This window comes from Ursus maritimus, unplaced genomic scaffold (assembly GCF_017311325.1).
Source record: "Ursus maritimus isolate PB19 unplaced genomic scaffold, ASM1731132v1 scaffold_3, whole genome shotgun sequence".
Taxonomy (NCBI): Eukaryota; Metazoa; Chordata; class Mammalia; order Carnivora; family Ursidae; genus Ursus; species Ursus maritimus.
In genome coordinates this window covers 27,796,800-27,820,517 of record NW_024425563.1, presented here as the reverse complement: position 1 = coordinate 27,820,517, position 23,718 = coordinate 27,796,800, and the positions used below count along the sequence as shown (strand labels likewise).

At 36.2% G+C, this 23,718-nt stretch overlaps 1 protein-coding gene across 3 annotated transcripts in view; it reads right to left on the bottom strand.

The window, feature by feature from the left end:
• Nucleotides 1-23,718, bottom strand: part of CADPS2 (calcium dependent secretion activator 2) — a 528,567-nt gene that overhangs the window by 287,005 nt on the left and 217,844 nt on the right. For all 3 annotated transcript variants that reach the window (XM_040644062.1, XM_040644063.1, XM_040644064.1), the window contains exons 4-6: nucleotides 12,043-12,123; nucleotides 6,097-6,333; nucleotides 976-1,097 (exon numbers count right to left, since the gene is read on the bottom strand). In XM_040644062.1, the coding sequence (XP_040499996.1) occupies nucleotides 976-1,097; nucleotides 6,097-6,333; nucleotides 12,043-12,123 (440 nt within the window). The remainder of the gene's footprint in view (nucleotides 1-975; nucleotides 1,098-6,096; nucleotides 6,334-12,042; nucleotides 12,124-23,718) is intronic.

Below are 23,718 nucleotides of genomic sequence, written 5' to 3'. Positions count from 1 at the left end.
GGTCCCAGAGGTAATGAAAGGCTGGTTAGGGGTAGACCTGTAGGACTTTTTATACGGCAGGATGATAAGTTGCAACTTGCTTCTTCTCCATCTCATAATACTCTGCGCATATCTGTCCTATTACACTTGCTTCTGTGTCCCCAACTTAAAGTTGTGCCTGTCCTAAGGAAAGTGAAAGTTTTTGTTCACCTCTATCTAACCATTGCCTAGCTAGGTTCTGAATAGATGTTTCCTGAATGAACAGGCCACATCATCAGGCTGTAATAAGACAAAAATCCTAAGCCCTAAGGAAGGAAAAAAATCTTTTCTAAAGGCGGTGTACAAATGAAAGCCAGGCAATTTTCACTCGAATTCCTCAGACTAGCATGGTTATTTCTACCAGAGACTGTGATGTTTCCCAAGTTTCAATCAGTTAAAAAGAACATCTTCCAAACTTAATTAAACTCATTTCCAGAATCTGAAGCCTAAAACTGCCAGCAAAGAACAGCTTTAGCTTCTGATTACTGTGTGGTTGTCATTAATTGGTTCTCTAACTCTAGCCTATTCCCTAAGTATTCTAAGACACTCTGCAAAATTGTATCCACCTCAACATCATCAGTGCTATATGGTCATCAGTAATACATGGAAATGGAAAAGCTTTTATAGTTTTTTTTTTTTCTAGAAACTAAAACGGGATCAAGCACCACCTTTTACGTAGGACATGATAACACATGCCTTCCTTTTAAATGACTTACAAACATTTACTTGCCAAATAACTAGCTTCTCATTTACAAGTTAGATTCTCTGTCTGTACGACATACGGGTTCTACTACAGTTCTGATTATAGCATCCTTATCTAGAAAGGCACACAATGATTCTAACACCGTGGAAACAAAGCTAACCAATAACTGTTTCGGAGTATAAAACCACGCAATGCTGCAAATAAATAAACCATGTTTCTTTGGAAGGGGAAAATTTTTTTTTCAGCTGGCTTACTGTGGCCTTGAGGCTTCAGCCTGGTCTGTCTGCAGTTTTTCTCCTCCTTCCACTTCCATTGTACAGTAAACAATTCGATTGGGAGCAACGGACTTCAAACCTTGCACTTCCATTATGACAATCTAAAGATAAAAAAAAAAAAATTAATGATTAGTTGGCAGCCTTTAACAAGATACAGAGATAGTAGCATTGACTACAATTAGAATGACCAACTGATGAAATTATCTAGTAACACCAATAGTTTTTTATCGTCCTTAGACTCCACCTGAATTCATGAAACATATAGTAAGTAACATTTTGAGGATGTCTAGTACTGAAGAAATATCTCCTGCCAGCTTATTAAAGGTTAAAAATCTCTAAATATAAGCCCTACTGAGTTAAGTGAGGTATAAACTCAGATCCTTAAAAAATGATGGCAAGTCCGCATGAGGTAAAGCAGAATTAATTACCCATGAAAATTCAGTGAATGTGCTAAAAGCAGTACAGGTTGAGTTCCAGATAAAGTGAAATACTATTTATGAGTGGGGCACATCATCATCATACCAACTTGCAGTTATCAGTCTGTGACACCATCAGGACTTTCTGGATTCATTTATTTTAGAGGACTAATACTATTTATAGAAGAACATTCATTATAGAAAATGTATATCTTATTATGAAGTATGGAAAATATAACTTGCCAGTGACTATCTTACCACTACCTTGGCAAGGAAAAAAAGAACTTTTCCATGCATTAAAGGTACGTGTTAATTTAATGCAGCACACTGGGAACGGACAGAAAGACTGACACTGTTTTATGGATCTATAACTCCTGGAAAAAAGGGAAACAAGTATTTTTCAAGTGGGCTTTTTAAGGTTCATATAAAATGCAACTGATTTTAAAATATTGTAACCTAACATTTTCACTGGGTGTACACATAAAATACTATTGAGTATTTTTGCTATAGTTTTTTTTTTTCAATCAAAACTTGCTTCCGGAAGTTTCCTAAGTTCTTGAAACTCATAAAATATATTCAATGACATTTTTATAATACGCACATTCATGTCTTTATTGATCTCATGTTGTATCTGTATAAACGAGATTAACAGCATCCGTGCCATGTTGCTACCAAAATATCCACTAAAAACATCATTTATTGATCATTTAATACATTATTAAAGTCATTCCACTTTTCGCTGAGTTGTGATATGAATCTTGAGGCAAAAGGTCTCAAAGAAGCCACCTTAAAAAAACTATTCTTCCTTTCACTCTTCAGCACAACAGAAGGGTTATGTTCATAAACACAAATCCCTATTTTTTTAATGAAAATAATGGGAAACTAATCATTAAAACAGAAAGGTCAAACTCAGAACCATTTTCCTTCTTCAACCAAGACTTTTGTTATTTTATTGCGCTGAAATGCATATCGACGCATGAATAAAAATAAGGGCATAACAGAAAACAGACTAAGAACTGACAGGGAAGAGTAACACCTTTCTTAGCTGCTGTTAAGACATTCAAGGAAGTTAGAACAAAGCACTTCATCTTGTTGATGGAAAGTAAGCAAAAGGAGGAATATATTCTTAATAAGTCAACACCATTGGTTAGTCATTTTGAAACTCATTAGATCCTTATACAAATAAAACCAAGCAGAAGCTGAGACATATGAACTATATAACCGTATATATAATCATATCGAGAAAAGCCGATTCCACATGGACTTACCAACATGACCAAAATGACTTAATAAAATCTTTGGAAGGTCTCCTAAAATACAGGCATCAACAGAACTGTGTACACATAATAAACGTAGAATCTTTTAGTTCATATTTGGGAATATGCTTATTTGCCCTGCATCTCTTGCTATCGCGTGTTCGATAGTCAAAGTGCAGGAGAGAAGAAAGGGAGCATCTGCTTAACACTACTTCTGTCACCTCTGCTACAAGCTACTGTAAACAGGACCTCCTGAAACACACAACTTGTGGAACAGTTTCCTGCTCCGCAAAACAATACTCCCATCTGTGCCGGGAATGTTTTATTCTGCAAACTGCCACTTTCAAAAGAAGTAACTTCTGTTCAGAATCCATACATATAAATAAAACAACACAATTCTACAGATCTGATTTCCAAAAGGAATAATAATAAAAAAAAAGATACAGCTGGTCTCCATCTTTAATGACAGCCAGCCAAGAATTCCACGAACCATCAACTGACCTAATTTTAGGTAACTGTTTCGACAAGTTCCCCACAAAACTTGGTAACGGAACCACGGAAAACGAACATAGTCTCAATTCCATCTCCTCCTCCCCCATCTCTTTGTGACTGATATTACAACGATAAAACATGCAGAACTATTCTAGAGGCAAAAAGAAGGGAGGCACGTACGAAATATAAAACTTGGTGACATGCTTCTGAATAATGCATTGTCCACAGAGTTATGTGGCACAGAGTCACGTGCAGTTTGAGAAAACGAAGCAGGGCAGTATTTGGGGCCCATATGTACTACCGGATAAAGAAGCCGTCACAGGGTCTGCCAGCCTAATACCGTTGAAAACAGTGTGAAAATCAGCCGTACTCATGCCAGGGACACCATTCATCTTCCAACACGCAGACTCAACTTCACGCATTAACCTGTGTTGTCCTCCCCTTACTCAATATTTCACATACCACGGATGGCTTACGGTTTTGTGGGTCAGCTTCACTCTTGCTTTATTATTGTCCCTAAAGGTTTCATGAACGGAGAGACTAAAAGGAATCTTGTTGTGGCTAACGGCTGCTTTTTGATACCATCAAAGTCCCCAGTTCAATCAGTATTTATCAAGTCAACTGTGTGCCAGGCAGTGTTTTAGGCTCTGGGCTACCTCAGTAAACAAAACAAGACCTTAACTTCCTGTAGCTTACATTTTAGTAGAATAAGTCAGATAATGAATAATAAACATAATAACTGAATTAAGAGCTGTAGACAAAACGTCGGCTTGCTAAGAGAACAGGGTGTGGTGAGAGGAGGGAGCAGTGGGTAGCAATTCGAAAGAGGTGATAAAATTTAAACAGTTTTTCAAATCTGCACTTACTCCCTAGACTCGGACTTCAGTTCATCGAACAAACTTTTCCCACTGAACCAATTCTAAGCCTGACTGATGAAATGTGAGACCCTTAAATTGGATTAACTGCTTGCCTTTCAGAACTTTCTTAGCTGAGGAGCAAGGCTTGGCTAATGGGCCAGGGATAATTATGGAGTTTAGCTAGGCTGAGATCGGAGGCCCTGGGGACAGAGGGGGACCTTGTCTATTCTCTCAGGTGTCCACAGGTAAGCACTGTGTAGTCTGCACTGAATGTGACTTCATTGTCACTTCTTGTTGGACACCAACACCTATTTATAATACTGGAAGTGCATCATAGAAAACATCTTCATTATGCTATGGAAGGAAAATATCTGCCTTATATAGACATAGCAATAGAGGACTATCGAAACAATTTTATAAATAGGCAAGCTTCTCAGACCATACAAAATGAAGTTTTAACTCATTTTCTCTCCCTAACACCATTTTATTGTTAACGGAGCAGCCCTGTTTAATATACTGGCAATAAAGTACAGAACAATTCATAGTTTCACACAGACACTAACTCATGAGGATAATTTTGTTTTCAAAAGGGAAAAGAGTTCATAAAAGGAAGTTTTTTACTATTTTGTTTAAAAGCTTTTAAACAAGAGAGAAAAGAGAAGGTATTTTAAATGGTTTCCAGTTCTGCATGGTAGATTTATACACTACAAAAGTAATTTGCTTTACAAATTATACTTTAACTGATTTTATTTCATACAAAGCCTTAAGAAAAAACAACCTTGGCACTTTACATCTTGGTCAGTAGAAAAACAGACTTCTACATGTAAGATACTGTGTGGTTTTTCCCATTAAATATCTCAAGATACTGAAGAGATACTGAAGAGATTGAGAAGAAACCCAGTAATGGCAAGAGATTGAGAAGAAACCCAGAGCAATGGCAACATCATTAGGTAAACCCAGAATAGAGTCTCAAGTCAGAAGAAAACCTATTTCTAACCCTGATAGTAAATTTAATCTATTAACCTACAAAGAAATCATTAGCCTGGAAATAAAGAGAGAGGCAGTTGGCTTATCTTCCAGCCTGAATTTATCTTAGAGTTGAATAAGTGGAGGAAAGAACAAAAGCACATATTTGCGTTTTCTGCGGCAAACTAAGCCAGCCAAAAGAAAGAGGTATCAACAAAGAAATTTAAAATGGTACCACCGAAGACGCCATCAGTCAACCCACAAACTTCAAGAGCAGTACTGGGTACCAGCAAAAAGAGAATTTAACAATGCACGGAAGGAATAATAAGCTTTAATTTTTGAGAGCTCTGTAAATTTAAGCTTGATATTGCAAGTACACAAGTTTATGTCATGTATAAATGCATAAACATATGCATGGATTAGCCCACGCACACAGATTAGCAATGAAAAAACGTAATCATAAAAAACATCAACAGGTGGCTGTGGTAAGAATCTGTATCAAGATCTCATATCCAGTGAATTGTATAAAAAGGATAAAACTCTGAAGTCTCAGGAAACACAATTTTAAATGCACATTAGTTCCTGTTCTTTATAATACGTACTGTATCTATAATGAAACTGGACACCCTGGAAAGGAAGAATTCTCTACTTATCATCTCTATGCACCCAATATCGTGTTTCAAAGCTTACTGGTGTGATTTGATTCTAGAAAAATACCATAGATGACGTAGATTAAAAACAAAGCTAACCAAAGGCCTGAAAGCAATTCCCAAGTTACAGAGAATTCAATTCTGTGTTTCAGTCCTATTTCCACCCAAGTGTGCTTTGGTGCTTACTTTACCAATCAGCTTACACCAGGCTAGTTGGCACAAAGACGAATTTTCTCAAAACGTACTTTTCATTATTTAATCCTAAAACTGCTATTATGCTTAAAGAACAATTTGTATTAATTTGCATTCACAACCTGATTGTCTAGCAAATGAAGAAAAATGTAACTTCTTCAAAATCTTATCACCCTGCTTTAAATTCAGAAAGCTACCATGAAGGTCAGCAGAAATTATTTTGCAGCTTCATTTATGCTGTCAGAGGTGAGCAAGGGATAAAGCCACTTACCTCTAAGGTGAATGACAGCACCACGTCGGACTTGGACAGCTGAATCTCATTCTCATCGCCTATGTCCAAAAATGCAGAATTCTGTGAACGTTTTAATTTTTGTAATTTAAATTCTGGACCACCTTTCGAAACCGGAAGACTTTCCAAATTGGCCATCAGCAAATTCACGGAAGACCGCAACTCTTCTATATACATATTCTCCATTTCTTTTGCTATAAATTTGGGGAAGTTTCTTTCCTAGAAAATAATTTTTAAAATGACAATGTTACAAAAGTCATATTTCAATTTTATCACAGAAGATTATATGATGTATATCTTTGGCGGTCTTAGAAATTGTGACAATATAAATGCTCCTACTCAATACTTGAGTCTTCAGGCTTTGAAATCATCAGGCTTTCGCAATTTTGATTATGTCTATGAGGACCTTACATCCGTTACTCAGAATCATACAAAATGAACAACATTTTCACATCAACTATTTTTGATAAGGTACTTGCTTAAGGAAAAACTGAAAACCTACATGGAAGAAAATTTAGTGTCTAGATAAATCTTAATTAGTCACTGTTAACTTTGAATTGCTTGGGGTAAACTGGTCGGTAAGAAAAATGTTCAGTATACATTGCTTTGCCTGTTAGGAAACAAACATCTTAAACATCTTTCTTACCAGAAATATATACAAAGAGGACATCCTTTTTATAAATAAGCATTCAAATTAAATAACACAAAATAGCAATATGACGATATTTCTAGAATTAACTTTCACATCACACAATTGTGACCACAACCCTTATGATCATAAATTCAGTTTCTAAGTAAAGGTTTAGAAAGTTTTAAATTTAAAGCAAAAGGCCAACTTATGAATAAAGCTGTACATAAAAAAATAACAATATCAATTCAGAAGATTCATTTTCTTTCTGAATTACATGAGCATTGCCATTTGATCCTTAGATCTCTGTAATCATATTTCAGTTTCTTTCAACTCGATGAAAAGGACATTCCAAATATTGGTATTTAAAAAGATATTGACAGATATTGCCAAATTGCCCATAAAGAAGATTATACCCATTTATATTTCTACCAACAGCAAAAGTAGGCTTTCTCGCACTATTGGCTCTTTCTTCATCTTTGAACACCTGGAATTAGCTCTTCCCTTGAGAGTTTATAGCTTTATGCTATGAAGTATGATGTAAGGTGTCCACTACTGTGCAAAACTGGCTGGGAATGAAAGTCTAACGCAGCCACCTTGCAAGTGACTGCTTAATGCTCCCGAAAAATTAGTGCCTTTCTTAAAGTTTCCCTTGGCATCATCTGAAGCATAACCTAAGACATCCCCATCTCTGGGATGACTCGAATACATCCAGAGTGCTCTCTCATCAACCTGCACCTAACCTGTGACTCACCTGCACCAGTTTGTTCATGGGATGGAAACATCTGGTGCTACTTCACAAATCAGTCCCAGAGTCTCAGGCCACCTGTTTTTCTTTTCCCCAAATATAACCATTACATATTTCTTTTAACATAATTTACATATAATCAATATTAAAACTGCATATTTATTATCACATAGTAATTAAGTATCCACATTCATAATTAACACTCTTAAGGAAGTCTTTTAAGTATCCTTTTAACATTCCTCTATAGTGTGAAGCAACATTCCAAAAAAGTTTGCAACCTCAGGAAAAACACTGAAGTCTTCAGTTACAGAATACCTTGGTTTCCTTTGGAAAAAAAAAAAATGTTTTGTCATAATTTCTCAATGTATGTAAAAGAAAAAAAAAACAAGCAAAATAGCCATAAAAAAGATTTTTATATTTATGCACTGCCTTTATTTTTTATTTAAATTCAGTTAGCCACCATATATACATCTTTAGTTTTTGATATGATGTTCAATGATTCATTAGTTGCGTATAACACCCAGTGTTTGCACTGACTTTAAAAGCTGTTATGAAAAGTATCCAAAACTCAGAAATAAGACAAAAAGGTGAGGGGGCAGGCAGGTCCCTTCAATGTCCTACAGGGGCAAAGGGGATCCAAGGGTCACCTGAGGAAATATACTTAGTTCGACTTACTGTTTATTATTTCAGGGTTCCAAACAGTGAAGTTACATGTTACCTTAGAATTTTGTCTGGAAAAGATGCAAATCATGTGTGTCTGGTGAATAAGATAATCCAATGGTTATAGTTTAAAACCTTGCTGGAAATTGACCGCTTTTAGATCTAATCCAGGATTGGATTATTTTAACCTTGCCTAAAAACACCTAGTTTTGATATGCTCTTTGGGTTAGTTTTAACATGTAACTAGTTTGCTCATTCATTATGCTCGGAATGAAATCTTTATTGTGTGTTCATTTTATATTCGTAGTCATAATTTTGCCTTTGAAAAAATTTTACTTTAGCAAAGCAAAAAAGAAAGTATCACACATTTGAAAGTTTGGATGCACCACTTTTTTTTTCAAAATTTTAAGTTGTTATTTTATGGTAAACTTAGCATTAGCACATAAAGAACCCCATTCTTATTTAGCTTTAGTTAAAAACATGTCATTCGCTACCATTTTTCAAGGAGAGTGGCAGGAATCACCAAAATGGACGGTCTTATCAGCATTTTCCAACTTTTCAAGAACTAGACTATACTTGATTTTTATCCTCTCTGGGGGAAAAGACAGACAACTCTGCTTTAAAGCTCTGAGGTTTATTAATAGTATTTCATCAACTTTATTTAGCCTGCTTATGTTGCCTCTTTCTTGGAAACAAAAATCAACCGTACTTCAGGCAACTATACATGTTAAATCTTTTAAATTAGAACAGACTCAGAAATAGGGTTATTTTCTAGTTTAACTGTGAGTTGTTCTTATAAACCATGGTTTAAATGAACTAATCTACTCACTCATTAGCGGCCCTAACACATTATATACATGAAAATGTTTGTTCCCTAAAAAAAATTCCCAGTATTCAAATTTAGTCCCTTTTTAAGTGCCCCTAACCTTCCGCTAGATGAAGCCTGGACCAGACTGGAAGGTGGAAGATGGCGACAGCTGTCAGATTCTAGAAATACTCTGAAGACAGATGCAAATGGGTCTAATAAATTTGTCATGAGGCACGAGAAAAAGAAGGGAGTCAGAGAGGATTCCAAGTTTTTTTGCTGTAACTGACAAGACAGTACTGCCAAGAACTGGCCTAGCCTGACCACTTCACTGGAAATTTTAAGCACCCTCCCTTCCTCCTACAGTCCTGATTCCATCTTGTCTTTATTTTCTAAATAGCAAATGATCACCTTCCATAATTCAGTTATATGGAACATTCCTTGCTTATCGTGGGGCTCTCCCAAATGCAAGCTCCACCAGGGCATGGCAGGAATATTTTTGTCTGGTTTTATCCCAAGACAACTACACATTTGTCTGGATGTATCCCAAGTGCCTACAACATTGCCAGGTTATTTTAGTAAGTGTTCAATAAACATTTATTCATTGAATTTATGGACAGAAAAATTCAGGCTCCAAAAAAGTAAATAAACTTGCCTAATGTTCTCTATCTAAGGAAACAGCAATCATGGATTTGCCTACAGGTTTTCCTGGCACAGTCCACATTTTTCCTACTACTTCCTAATAATTATGCCTTGGCTAAAGTATTAAAGTCAATATATCCCTTGAAACAGATTTCTGCCCTGGGGCTTTGTTGTTGTTATCCTGTGCTGTGAAGTTATGATGGGAAGTGTTACTGATTACCGATGATTATTAATGGACCACACTTGTGAATTCATCAGACTGAAGAGGCAGCTGGGCCCAAGAGAGCAAAGTCAAAAGACCAGGGTTTGAGGCCAGCTTCCACCATGTTACTTGTTAAGTAATCTTGAAGTCAGTAATCCTCCCTAAATTTCAATCTCCTCGTCTATACAATAGACTCATTGTATCCTCTGTCCTTGTGGGTTCACAGGATTGTTGTAGGAATATAATGCAACAAGGTCAATAATTAGCTTTATGGATATTTTATGAAGATGGCTTACCATTGGTGAAATTGAATACAAAGTAATTAAACATGTTTTATCTCCTATATCAATATGTTCACCAGAAGGCATCTTATTTTTGGCGGCTTTTTTCCCCTTCCTATTCCATTGGCTTCACTTTCTTCTCCACACTTTTTAAAATGTATCAATGTTTGTGATGAAATCACGGGGGTGCCGTCAAAGAGAAGCCTCTGTATGTACATCACTGACCCTTTCCTCTCAAGTCCAGAGGTTATAAACCCACATTCTCCTCCCAGGCATGAACTTGAGACACGCAAGGCTCTCCCTCCTGTTTCATAACCCTCCAGCAATTCATCTAAACTGTACTCTAAAGTATCACATCTTCAGCCAGGCCCCTAGAGAAGCAAGCCCAAGTCACAAAAATGTGCGCAGTCTCAGTGTATCTAAATCTACATATGCGCCTAGGCAATCTACAAATGTGGATCACTGATCCAGAGTCCTGCCCCCAGGGTCTGGAACATCTCTCTGGATTCTCTCCCAGTCTCAGGTCTTCAAGAAAAGCGAATGTCTTTCCAGCCAGTTTTCCAATTCAGCTAAGGGTTTAGGGGAAAGTGTTGTCCTCTGTAAAGCTTCCAACAGCCTTAACCGACTTGACTTCCATCCTGTAAATTCAACATTTGAATCTCTACAAGGACGCAGTGCTTCTCCAGATATCCAGAAGATAGTACCATGGCATGTTGCCCTTTTAACCACTGTCCTTTGTGTGAATGTAACTCTTTAGCCCCTAATTCATATCATTGTTTATCTTCATTCATCTGGAAATTCCTCTTCATCTGTCTCTGGCTTGGTTTTCACAACTTAATATCATCTCTGCTACCTAAATTTCTCTCAATTTTCTCAACTTTCCTGTTTATCTCCAATTTCTCAACAATTCTCCTACTTTTTAATTTAATATACTTTTAGATAATACAGTATTAGCATTCTTAAAACTTACACATTATTCATAAATGCATTTCTCTTTGCAAAAACAAAAATATTTCAATTGTTAAAATCAGTATGGTATATATCTTTTTCTCAAGGGCTGGAAAAGTTCACTATCTTGATTTGGGAGATGATTAACATGGACCATGTACACATACATTCACTGAGTTGTGAAGTAAATATTTGTATACTTTATTGTACACATACCTAAATTTTAAAGACATGAAGAAAACTCCCTCAATAGGGAGGATTCTTCAGAAAGATGGAGGGAGGTAAAAGAAGAGTCTACCTCCAAATATTCAAAGTTTTGATTAGCAGAAGGGAAAAAAGGAAAAAAACAAATCATATCTCAGATTAACAGCACTTTAACCTCAAGTGTATTGGGAAAGAATTTTCTTTCACACTAATAAATCAATGCATCAATTTACTAAAGAATTATGCAAATAATGAAGTTCCATGTACTCTAAAAAATCTTAAGCATTAAGAAGAAATTAACAGTTTTGTTTGAAACTTATTCCTGTTACATAGAAACTGTGACTGTAGAAATAAACGGTACTGAACACACTATCTGTGAGAGTCTTTTACTAGAAACTCCCAGTTAGATTGTCCATCCATTCAAATATTAGTAGACTCCAATACATGCCAAGCACCATGTTGGATACCTTGGAACATGTGATTTTTGCAGAGACAATATTTTACTCCCTGATTAGCTTATATTTAGCACAACATTAAAATTCTTCTAAATCTGGCCATTTGAGAAATTCAGGCATTGCTTTCAGAATAATCTACAAAAGTTATTGAGTTTAAACATGCTCTGTGTGTAAGGAAGGGTATGTAAAACAGATCGTATGCTCCATTTAGATAATATGCACTCAGATATTTGGGCTTAAGCATGCACACAGAGAAGAAAATGATAAAATTATACGATCTATACAGGACTTTTTCAGCTCACGGAAAAATGAGTAAAAAGAAACGTAGTACAGTATGTCAAAGTTAATAATTTACCTTTGCCATTTTCTCTGCCAACTGCAAACGACCATCAAGTTCCCTTCTGATCTGGGCTGCTTGTTCATCTGCATTATCCAGCTTAAAAACAGAAATTACACATATGTGATCACTTAATGACAGTGACATACAGATTAAAGCAAAGACTGAAGGACTCGCCTTTTGTTTTTAATAAATTCTCTCTGCTATCTATTGACAACACAGAATGGTATTTAATTAGATTGGCAGTCCAATTAAATTTCTCGGGCACTTTTCATTTCGGTTTTGTTCACAAAAAAAGTTATTAAATTGCTAAGGGTAATAGCTCAGTTTATCAAGAATCTAATTATAATAATTCCTTGTCCAACCTGTCCCCAACAACTCTAAAACCAGGAAGTCCTTGTTTCCTTGAAATTACATTAAATTGCCTTTAAGTTTATTCAGTCCCTCCCTCTCTTTGTGAAGGTCAGCCCTGTAGTTCCAGATAGATAAATATCTTGTTTTGTTCCCTCAAATTTCCAGAGCGGTGAGATACTGAATAACATTTTACTTCTTTGTCCTTTCAAAAAATATCCCCTTCATTCTTATAACAAGTTTGTGTATTAGTGCTAAACTATAAAAGTACCATTTGATTAACTGATAGAACTTTGTATCATTTAAATCTCCATATTCTCCTCATTCTAGTATCAGTAACCTCATGCTGCCAGGAAACCTTTCCTCTCTGACAGACTGGCAAATTAGAATTCCATTCTCTTCTGCTAAATTTGAAAGAGAAGCGTGCTATCATCATCTTTAAAGATATTTACATGGAAAATTACTTTCACTTATTCAGTGAAATAATCCTTTTCTTAAATAATTTCTTTTGACTTTTCCTGATGATTCCCTTCTCCCCAATTATTCATAATCAATCTCCTTTATTGGTTCATTATAAAAGCTGCTAAATGGAGGTGGTCCTAAGAACCACGCACAGTGCGGGATGCACCGGGTGGCTACAGATATTTTTCTTGACTTTAATTCCTTTCCCTTTCTTACTTGCATCAAACGTGGACCACACAACACAACTGCACCATAATAAAGGTCCGCCTGAAGACTGGGTTAGTACTGAGTACAACTTTATACACCCAGGAGAATACAGATTAACTTTTCTATTTCCCGAAGAACTTCAAATTGACCAGATTACATTCTTTAAAGCAGCCTTAAAAAAAAAAAAAATCCCTGAAAAAGATGAGCAGATGCAATGCAGGTCAACAGGATGGTGGTGTCAGGACATGCATTAAGAGTCAGCAATGGGAAGATATTCTAGTAAAAGAGCACCAGGAGCTTGGTGGTGAGATAAATAGTTGTGGAAATGATAGATACTGCGGGGGGGGGGGTACATGGGAGATGGGGCTGGAGGCAGCCCAGCTATTTCATAAACTACTCTTCACAGCCACATGAGGGCATCTAGAGTTGGTTCCGAAAACAACGAGAATTCAGTGATTTTAAGCAGGATTTTGGAAAGATCACTCTGTCTCCAGCACAAACAACAGATTACAGAGACATAGGAAGTCTGATATTTATTCATTAGAAAAACAGATCTGGGGTTATCTTCCTAAAAAAAATGTTTCTAGGCTGATTTTTAAAAGATCAAATTCATTTAAAAGCAAGTTTAAAACTAGACATATTTTTAAAAGATTTTATTCATTTATTTGAGTGAGAGTGTGCATGCATAAGCAGTGGGAGGGGCAGAGGGAGAGTGAGAAGCAACTCCCCGCTGAGCAGGGAGCCCAACGTAGGGTTCAATCCCAGGACACTGGGACAATGACCTGAGTCGAAGGCAGACTCTTAACTGACTGAGGCACCCAGGTGCCCCTAGCCAAAATTTTCTTAAACTAAATCACTGGTAAATAATTTTCTATGTTATCTCAAGAACAAATACAATTTAATTAATAGGATGCAAAGTCAAAGAAAGTTTCTCTTCACTGTGTCCAAAGTCAAAATGATTCACATTAAAAACTAAAAATTGTTAAAGAATGTGTGGCATATCTGTTCCAGGTAACTGAAATCAAAGTCCTAAAAGCAAAAATTATCTGTAAGAAATTGTAACTACAATACTTCAAAATACATTAAATGTAATATGGAATACGATCTCATCTTTGCTTAAATGCTACTATCTTTCCACAGAAAAATTAAAATGGTTATGTGCACGTAAGGAGTTCTAATTCCACTAAGAAATAGTATTTAACATCTTAAAACAGAAGGTCATAATTCTTCAAACTTCACAAAACACTATTTAACATCTTCAAATATTTACATCTTCATATTAACAGCTTAATTTTAAGTGAAGTTATTTGACTCAGTTCTGGGTTTTGCAAGTATTTTCTTCGTAAGAGACAAATTCTACTACTTCCAAAAGATATTAATGCCCTAATTGCATTTGTCTGAAAAAATATAGGCAGAGAAAAAGAGCATTGCTGTATCAAATAACCTTTGAATAGCCTTCTCTTAATAAAATTAAATTTTCAGAGCTTGAAAGCTTACTAACTTTGGTGACTACTGGTATCATTTTGTGAAACTAGAATTGCATACTTACAAACATATTTCTTAAAAAAAGAGGAAAGCTAATAAAGACAACAAATAATTTTTTATATCCTTGTGTAATGTAACACTAGATAGAATTGAAGGAGGTAAATCAGTTGGTTAACTTTTTTAACACGTAAGAATGTTAATGTCCTATGTTTTCTGTGGTTTTGTTGTTTTTAGAGATTTATTTATTTATTATTTTAGAAAGAGAGCGTTGTGTTCACAAGCAGGAGGGGAAGAACAGGGAGACAAAATCTTATGCAGACTCTTCACTGAGCACAGAGCAGGACTTGGGGCTCAATCTCATGACCCTGAGGTCATGACCTAAGCCGAAACCAAGAGTGGACGCTTAACCAATTACGCCATCCAAGCACCCGTTGTTTTCTTGAGTGTTTATCTTTGTTTTTAAATTAATTGAAAGCTTACATAATTATGTTTTCTTAAAAGTTGACTTATCAATTGAAGTTAGTTTCACATGCAGTTATAAGAAACAGATACACCCACTATACACTGCCTAGTTTTCTCCAATGACAGCATCTTACAAAACTGTACTATTATATCACAACCAGGATACTGACTTTGATACAATCATCCATCTTATCCAGAGTTTCTCGGTTTTATGTTTACGCATTTGTACTAACCTATTATTTATCTAAATTCATATATTCACCACTACAGTCAAAACACTGAAGAATATTTAAGATTTGAGAGAGGGCGAGCACGTGTGCCCAAGCATGTGTGAGTGAGGGGAGGGACAGAAGGAGAGAATCCTTAAACAGACTACCCACTGAGTACGGAGCTTGGCATGGGGCCACAAGATCATGACCCAAGTCTAAACCAAGAGTGGGATGCCTAACCGACTGAGCCACCCAGCTGCCCCAAAACACTGAAGAGTTTTAACACCATATGTTGCTCTTTTATAACCACACCCCCCTCCCTCCAGCCAATCCTCTGGTTAGTTTTAATAGTGTGCTGATTTTCAAAATGTTTAAAAATAAATTCTAATAAGGCAAATGGATTTTCTTTAAATTTCCAATATGAAACTGGAGATGTGCTTCCATGAGAGGTTAACATTCGTAAATATTGGATGGGGGCCTCACACCTCTTAATCTACACATTCACCACCTGGGTGCTTTCCTCAAAGCACATGGTCATAAATAGCATGTATCTATAGCTCCAACCCTTCAGGAGAGTTTGACTTATATTTCCAACTGCTTATTTACCATTTCAATTTTCATGATGACTAACAAGCCCAAAATGCAATCTTGACTTCCAGCTCCCCATACCAATCACTCCTTCGATGAATAATGCCGTGTCATATAAAACAGCACATCTATCCACCCAGTTGCTCAAGTCCAAAATTTAGGTGTCATCTTTGACCTTTCTTTTCCGTCATAGCCGACATCCAATCCAATCCAATCCAATCCAATCCAATCCAACCCAGAGTCATGTAGAGTGAAACCTCGATTACATTATTTAAGCAGACCAGAATTTAGGTACTCTGAGTTCTTGGCCAGGACTCTACTTTTTTTTGTGGTGGAGGGTTTTACTGGCCACTTCAAGTAGATCTCCTTTCACCAGAGCAGTTGTACATATGGTTACGGTGCAAATAATGTCTTTTCTTTTCTGAACCCTCCAGAGAACTTGGGTTATTATACCACTTTCTCCACCTCAACCTCCTCAAAATAAATAAAGACCAGATAGATGATTTATAGATGTGGGACATCTATAAATTTTAAATGCTGGGTAACACATCTGTCTCTAGTGCCTGATTTGGGGTATGAGATAAAGAAAATGGGGAATATGTGGACTCTGGAGTTCATGGTAGGGCCCAGATGCAAGCCTCACTCTATGAAGACAACTTCATTTTTTAGCTTTTCTTTAAATTCTTGATTTCAACACATTGTGACAATAGATTACTTACCTCGCAGATGTCCTTTCCTGGCACAGAGCATCTTACATGTCTTTTAAAGAGGGTTATTCAACCCTGACCATAAAAGATGCCCAAATGTATCTTTATTCTTTGCAATGCCCCTAGTATCTATTACACAGAGCATTTTCAATTGTCAATTGAAAATTATAAATTTCAATTACCACTTCAAAATCAATTACTATTTTAATTATCAAGATATTTTTCTGGAACGGCAAATACTTAGCACAGGAAATGTACTTTTATCTTCCTCTTATTCATTACAGATGAAGTACTGTTTCCACATTTAGAATCCTCTGTCACAGAATATGTTTCACATCTTCTAAAAAGAGTCAGTCAATGGTTAGGACCATAACAGGTACTCAAATGTATCTGTATTCTCTGCAATGCCTCTAGTATCTATTATACAAAGCATTTTCAATTATCAGTTGAAAATTATCAATTTCAGTGCCATTTCCAAAAATCAATGACCACTTCAATGATGAAAATATTTCACTAGTTTGACAAATGTTTAATACAGAAATATATATATATATATTTTCCTCCTGTTCTTTACATAGGGCTCATGGTTTCCACATTTAAAATTCTCTAGGCTAGGGAGTTCTTAACCTGGACCTTTGGGAATCTGAATCACTCAAGTTGTGAGAAAAATTTCGTAGAGTTATGCCTTTCTTCCCCCTTGTGGAATGGCTTGAATTTCATAGCTCAAAGGGGTGGCAACTTCCTAACTCAAAAGAGGTAAAGAACCATGCTGTGGGGAAATCTTTCTAGAAGCCTCTATCCATTTCTTCTAGCAGAGGCTATGTGTCTTTTTAAAACATAAGCCATGGAAGATGGTCACCTCAGACCTACACATCATCAACCTTACCCTTTAGAGATTTGTGAAATCTTTGTAAAGGGACGCGAAGACATAGGCTCTCAACAGTGTTAGCAATGATCCAATTACTTTACTATTTACCCTTTCTTACACCCACCGTACAGCAACCACTATGAAGGCTCTGCAATAGCTACAAAAGTAAGGGCCTTCCAGGAGCTCACACTTCATATCAAAAATAGTGAAAAGAGTACACAGAACAGAACATAATTGCCACAAGCTTCTGATCAGGTGCTATAAGAATTCAGTGATGGAAGAGATGTGTTTCCTGGTTGATTAGCATGACGATGGATTTGCAAAGAGGGAAATACTAAAAAATTGACTTTGAGGAGTAGAGAAAATGCTGGCCTAATGCAGCAGTGTATGGGTCTTGACTTGCAAATATCCAATCCCACATTCCCCTCATGTCATTGGAAACAAGCTCCAAGAGACTGCAGGGATCAGCAAATCTCCCTTTGCAGAAGGCCTCGGGAGGACCCAGAGCCTATGTGGTGTCCAACTCTCTTACAGTTGTGAAAATTTTAAACAGCATAAAAATAACTTTACCAAGTTTCACCCAACACCTCCATTTTACAACTTGTGATATCTTTTTTCCAATCCTTTAAAAACTACAAATATCAAATACTGAATTCATTAAATTTGCTCATAACTTTAAAAAAAAAGATCATTTATAAAAAGCACTTTTCACAGCATTGTTTAGCATCATTACCCTCTCTTATTAATCTATTTTCTAGAACCAGGATAACTGTATTAACATTGTCAATCACTAAAAAAAGGAATTAATAGCTATTTTTCCCATAATGACGCCTTCATACATGCCGACTCTACTCAATTATGTCCTTTTTCCCCACTTAAGAAATTAGTTTTTTCTGTGACTTCACACTCTAATTATGGCATACTTTTCAAACAAATTATATTCTGTTATTGTCTTGTAATATTCATCTTTATCCTTCAGTATGAAAAACACAAGTAGACTAGGATTTGTTATATAAACTTAGTGTTTTCCCTGAGATTAGTTCATATGCTGGTCCACTGTATTGTCTATAAATCTAGTCATTTACAGATAATATATCACCAGAAGTAACTGGCACAAACCTAACACTAATTCCAAAAGAACCCTCCAACCAACGCTTTATCATATTTTATCATATTCTAGCAGCCCAGTGTTTATTTGACCGTACCAAATATACATGGATTTTAAAACAGGACCTAAAACCACTGATCAAAAGCTTTAAGTGTTAGTCTACTTCACCAATCAGTTGTGTTAATTCTCTATTATTACTTGAACCACAATTTATCATAAAAATAGAGCCTAACTCTACCCTAATGACTCTGATCGTCTCTGTTTTTCTATGCTGCCTCACCACCCCCCATGCTGCAAACACACACGCAAGTCGTTGGCTGTTCTAGACATCAGAATATCTCCAGTTATGTCCCAAAACAATGTCGTAAGTCAATACATACCACTGGCCTTTCACCTGAGTTCCAGCTCTCCAACTAAAGGTGAGGCCTTTCAGGCACCCATAATGTCCTCATACTAAAAGTGAACCTGTTTTTTATCATCCACTCTTCATCATGGCTCCTTATTTCTACATATCATTCCCACTACCCTTGATCAGGCTATAATCTCAGAGAAGGAAGAGAGGTAAGGAAAAAGAAAGGAGATGAGGGTTTAAATGAACAACTGAAAATGAATAAAGAGAATGATACCCGAACACCTTAGACTAGTATTCTGGTCCTCCCAAATTTTATTCCATTCTCTTCTCAATCTCTTGGATAATTCCATTATCTATACAAATTAGTTTACAGAAGAGGTTACATTTTCCCAGTGATGCATTTTGCTTGTCTTTCTTCTGCCGGGGACATTCTTAACCTACCTTCATTGTCTTGATCAATCTCCAAATCTGAGACTACCTAACCAATCATTTAATAATAAAGCAGGTACTATATGATGACCTATCTTTCATAGTTTCCTCTTAATGCTGAACTTCAGACGTTTATGACCTCTACCTCAAATTGCAATGAAGGTCCCTTGTCAGGTCATCAAGAGGAGTAAAACAAATTCTTGAATGGAGGAATTCACAAAACTGGTCTCGATTTTAATGCAAATATAAAGAATAATTACAAGGTTCTTGGACCATAACATCCCCTCCAAGCTGATCTATCTTCTGTGAGTCAATTTCCCTCAAAAAAACAAAAATCCCATCCCTCCCTTTGTCTTAATCACAGAGATAAGCCAAAAACATGGTAATAAACATTTTGTAATTTCAAGCAACAAAAAGAATGTAATAAGAAAATGAAGTTATTCCCATACCCTCAAGAGAACCACATTGCATATATGATGTTATGTATGATTCAGGTACCACTATGTCTTCTAGACGCAAAGCATTTGAAAAAATTCCCTTATATCAATCTGATCTTCCAGATTATATATAAAAAAGCCTGACTCAGAAATAGTAGTTCTGCCATGGTCCTTGTAGAACAAGTCTAAGAGTTTTAAAAATGTATTTCCCAGAAGGAAAAAGGAACATGCTTATCTCAGCATAATAAACCAGTCCACAGCTAACATTATGCTCAATGGTGAAAGGTTAAAAGCTTTTTCTCTAAGATCAGGAGTAACACAAGGTTGCCACCCTCAGCACTCCTATTTAAGATAATACCAGAAGTCCTAGCTAAAGCAACCAGGCAAGAAAAAGAAATAAAAGGTATCAGAACTGCAAAGAAGTAAAATGGTCTCTATTTGTACAGAATATGGTTTTATGTACAGAAAACCCTGAAGACTCAACCAAAAAAACTGTTAGATCTAATCAATGAATTCAGTAGTTACAGGATACAAAATTAACCTACAAAAACCAGTGACATTTCTGTACACTAACAATGAATTTTCTGAAAAAGAAAATATCATTAAAATAGCATCAAAAAGAATAAAATATTAGCCACAAATTTTATTAAGGAGGCGAAAGATCTCTGAAAACTACAAGACACTGATAGATAAAAGAAATCGAAGAAAACATATATAAATGGAAAGGTATCTTGTGTTCATGGACTGGAAGACCCTATCAAATTTCAGTGGCACTTCTTTTTTACAGAAGTAGAAAAAACACACCTGAAATTTATACAGAAGCACAAAAGACCCTGAAAAGTCAAAGTCGTCCTGAGAAACAACAAAAGCAGGAGCCATCGCACTTTCTGATTTCAAGATATGCTATAGAGCTGTAGATATAAAAAATAGTATGGTACTGACAGAAACACACACACAAAGACAAATTGAACAGATTCGAGAACCCAGAAATTTGAGAACCCAAGTATGTACAGTCAACTAATATTTCACTAGGGAGCCCAGAATACTCAATGGAGAAAAGACAATCTCTCTAATAAATGATGCTGGGATAATTAGATATTCACATGTAAGAGAATGAAACTGGACCCATAGCCTAAACCCCTCACAAACTTTAACTCAAGGTGGATTAAAGACTTAAAAGAAAGACCTGAGACCATAAAAATCCTAGGAAAAAACACAGCAATAAAAGCTCCTTGACCTGGGTCTTGGTAATTACTTTTTTGGATATGATACCTAAAACAAAAGCAACAAAATCAAATATAAATAAGTACAACTATATCACGCTGAACAAACTGAAAAGAAAACCTATGAAGAAATATTTTCAAACTATACATCTGTTAAGAGGCTAATATACAAAATACATAAAAATTCATACAAATCAAAAGCCAAAAAAAACCCCACCACAATTAAAAAATGAACAAAGGACCTGAATAGATATTTCTCCAAAGAAGATATATGAAAGGCCAACAGGTACATGAAAAGATGCTTAACTTCACAAGTCACTAGGGAAATGCAAATTAAAATCACAAAAATATCACCTTATTCCTGTTAGAATGGCCATCATCAAAACAAGAGATAACAAATGTTGGCATGGGTAAGGAGAAAAGGAAACCTGTGTGCACTGTTGGTAGGACCATCAACTGGTGCAGTCACTATGGAAAAACAGTATGGAGGATCATCAAAAAATTAAAAATAGAACCACCATATGGTCTAGCAATTCCACTTCTGGGAATATATCCAAAGGAAATGAAAACACAAATTTGGAAAGATATCTGCACCCCCATGTTCATAACAGCATTATTTACAATAGCCAAGACATGGAAACAACCTAAATGTCCATCGCTAGATGGACGGATAAAGAAGTTGTGGCGTATATATACGATGGAATACTATTTACCTATAAAAAAGAGGAAATCCTACCATTTGCGATGGTATATATGGACCTTGAAGGCATTATGTGAAGTAGAATAAGGCAAAGAAAGATAGATAATGTATGATCTCACTCTTGTGTTATCTAAAAAACATTTTTTTCCTAACTTAAAAAACGAAACTCAGAGATCAGACTTGTGGTTACCAAAGGCAGGAAGGAGGAGGTGAGGGAAAATGGAGGGAGGTGGTCAAAAAGTCCAAACTTCCAGTCATAAGATAAATAAGCACTAGGGATATAATGTACGTCATAAGGAACATAGCTAACACTGCAGTAGAATATATGGAAAAGTTGTTAAAAGGGTTCTCATCACAAGGAAAACATATCTTTTCTTTATTTCATCTATATGAGAAGATGGAGGCTAGCTAAACCTATGGGGTAATCATTTCACAGTGTATGTAAATCACACCATCATGTTGTACATGTCAAACGTATACGAGGAAATAGGTCAATTATTTTTCAATAAAACTGGGGAGAAAAGTACATTTCCCAAACCACACTTTCATTTGAATCCTAAAAAGTAGGGAAAAGATGAATGAGTTAATTAGATATAAAACTACCCTATGTGAATGGAACTAAACTATATTAAATAATGGATCAAAATGTTCAAAAGCAAGAACATAAGAATTTAACCTCAAACATAAAAACCACGGGACTTCAACAGCCTGAAGACAATGCATGCATATTCTCTAAAATGGTCGGTGGCCAATTTTTTACATCATGAAATCTTCTCTAGTATTTCATTTGATATTAACATTTTATCTTCTGGACAAAAGTAATGAGCTAATAATTTCAAACAACTACTTACCAACTATATTCACTTCGATAAAATAGTTGAGTACACATTCACATTAATAATTAAGTAATGCTGAAATTGAAAGTCTAGTATTAAGTAACACAGACACTACCAGGGATATTAGAGAACCTTGTCAGAGGACATTAGAACCTAGCCTCATCAGGACTAGTAAAAACCAAATTTATACAGCACTTACTACATGTAAGGACCGTCCGACATGTGCACTTAAGCCTCAGAGCAACCTTTTGGGACAGGTCATAACTTTATCCCACTTTAGTGATGAAAAATCTGAAGCACAGATTGCTTTAAGCACTTTTCCCAGGTCAAGGTCACACAGTTAGTAAGGGGCAGGGCAGTCTGACTGCAGGATTCAACTGAAATGCTCCACACCATTCCCAATGCCACACACTCAATTTCCATTCTTTCGGTCATTCAACTATCTGTGAGTACCCACAATAGGAAACACACTATTATTGTAGAATTAATGGTACAGAGCTTAAATAGCCTATGCTCAAGCTATTAAAGTGAAGAATTTATTATATATGAATATAATGCAAAGAAGAATAGGATGGGCTTTTGTGTAATGATAAGGAATTGTAAATTCCTCATTTTTCCCCCTCCTCCCCCAATATTTAAGAAAAAAGACTGAGGGCGGGAGCAGGGAAGCCTTTGTGGAAGTGGAATTTCTCTTGGGTCTTGAATGAAGAAGGGGAATTCCAAGTGAAGAGAATAATAGGAGACAAAATTAAAATCCAAGAAAATACAGGGAGTGATTCAGTTTACATGGAACACAGGGTATGTAAAGAATTGCTACACGAGAAAGAACATAAGCAAGGCAGGTGGGGGCCAGATGGAACACCCACGGGTAGGAACTTCATTCAGTTGACAGAGAGGAGCCATTTTTTTTTTCCTATTCAAAGTTGGATCATGAGGAGAACAGGATGGTGCTCCAATAATATTAATCTGGCAACAAAAATATGTAAAGTTGGAAAGGGGAAGCAGTTAAGAGGTTGCTGCCATCCTCCATCGGGGAGGTACTAACGTCCTGAGCTATGGCAAGGACCAGGGACGTGAAAGGGATGATGCTGTACTATGGAGAAAACAGCAGTGCCGGTAATCGGGCGGGAAGACATAAAAGGACTGATGGCCAGGAGTCAGAAAGCTGAACACAAACAGAAGGAGGACCACATTTGGGACGAGAAAAAAAAATGGCATTTTGAACCTACTGTGTCTGAGGAGTTTCAGACTCATCAGTTTGCCCTGGGCT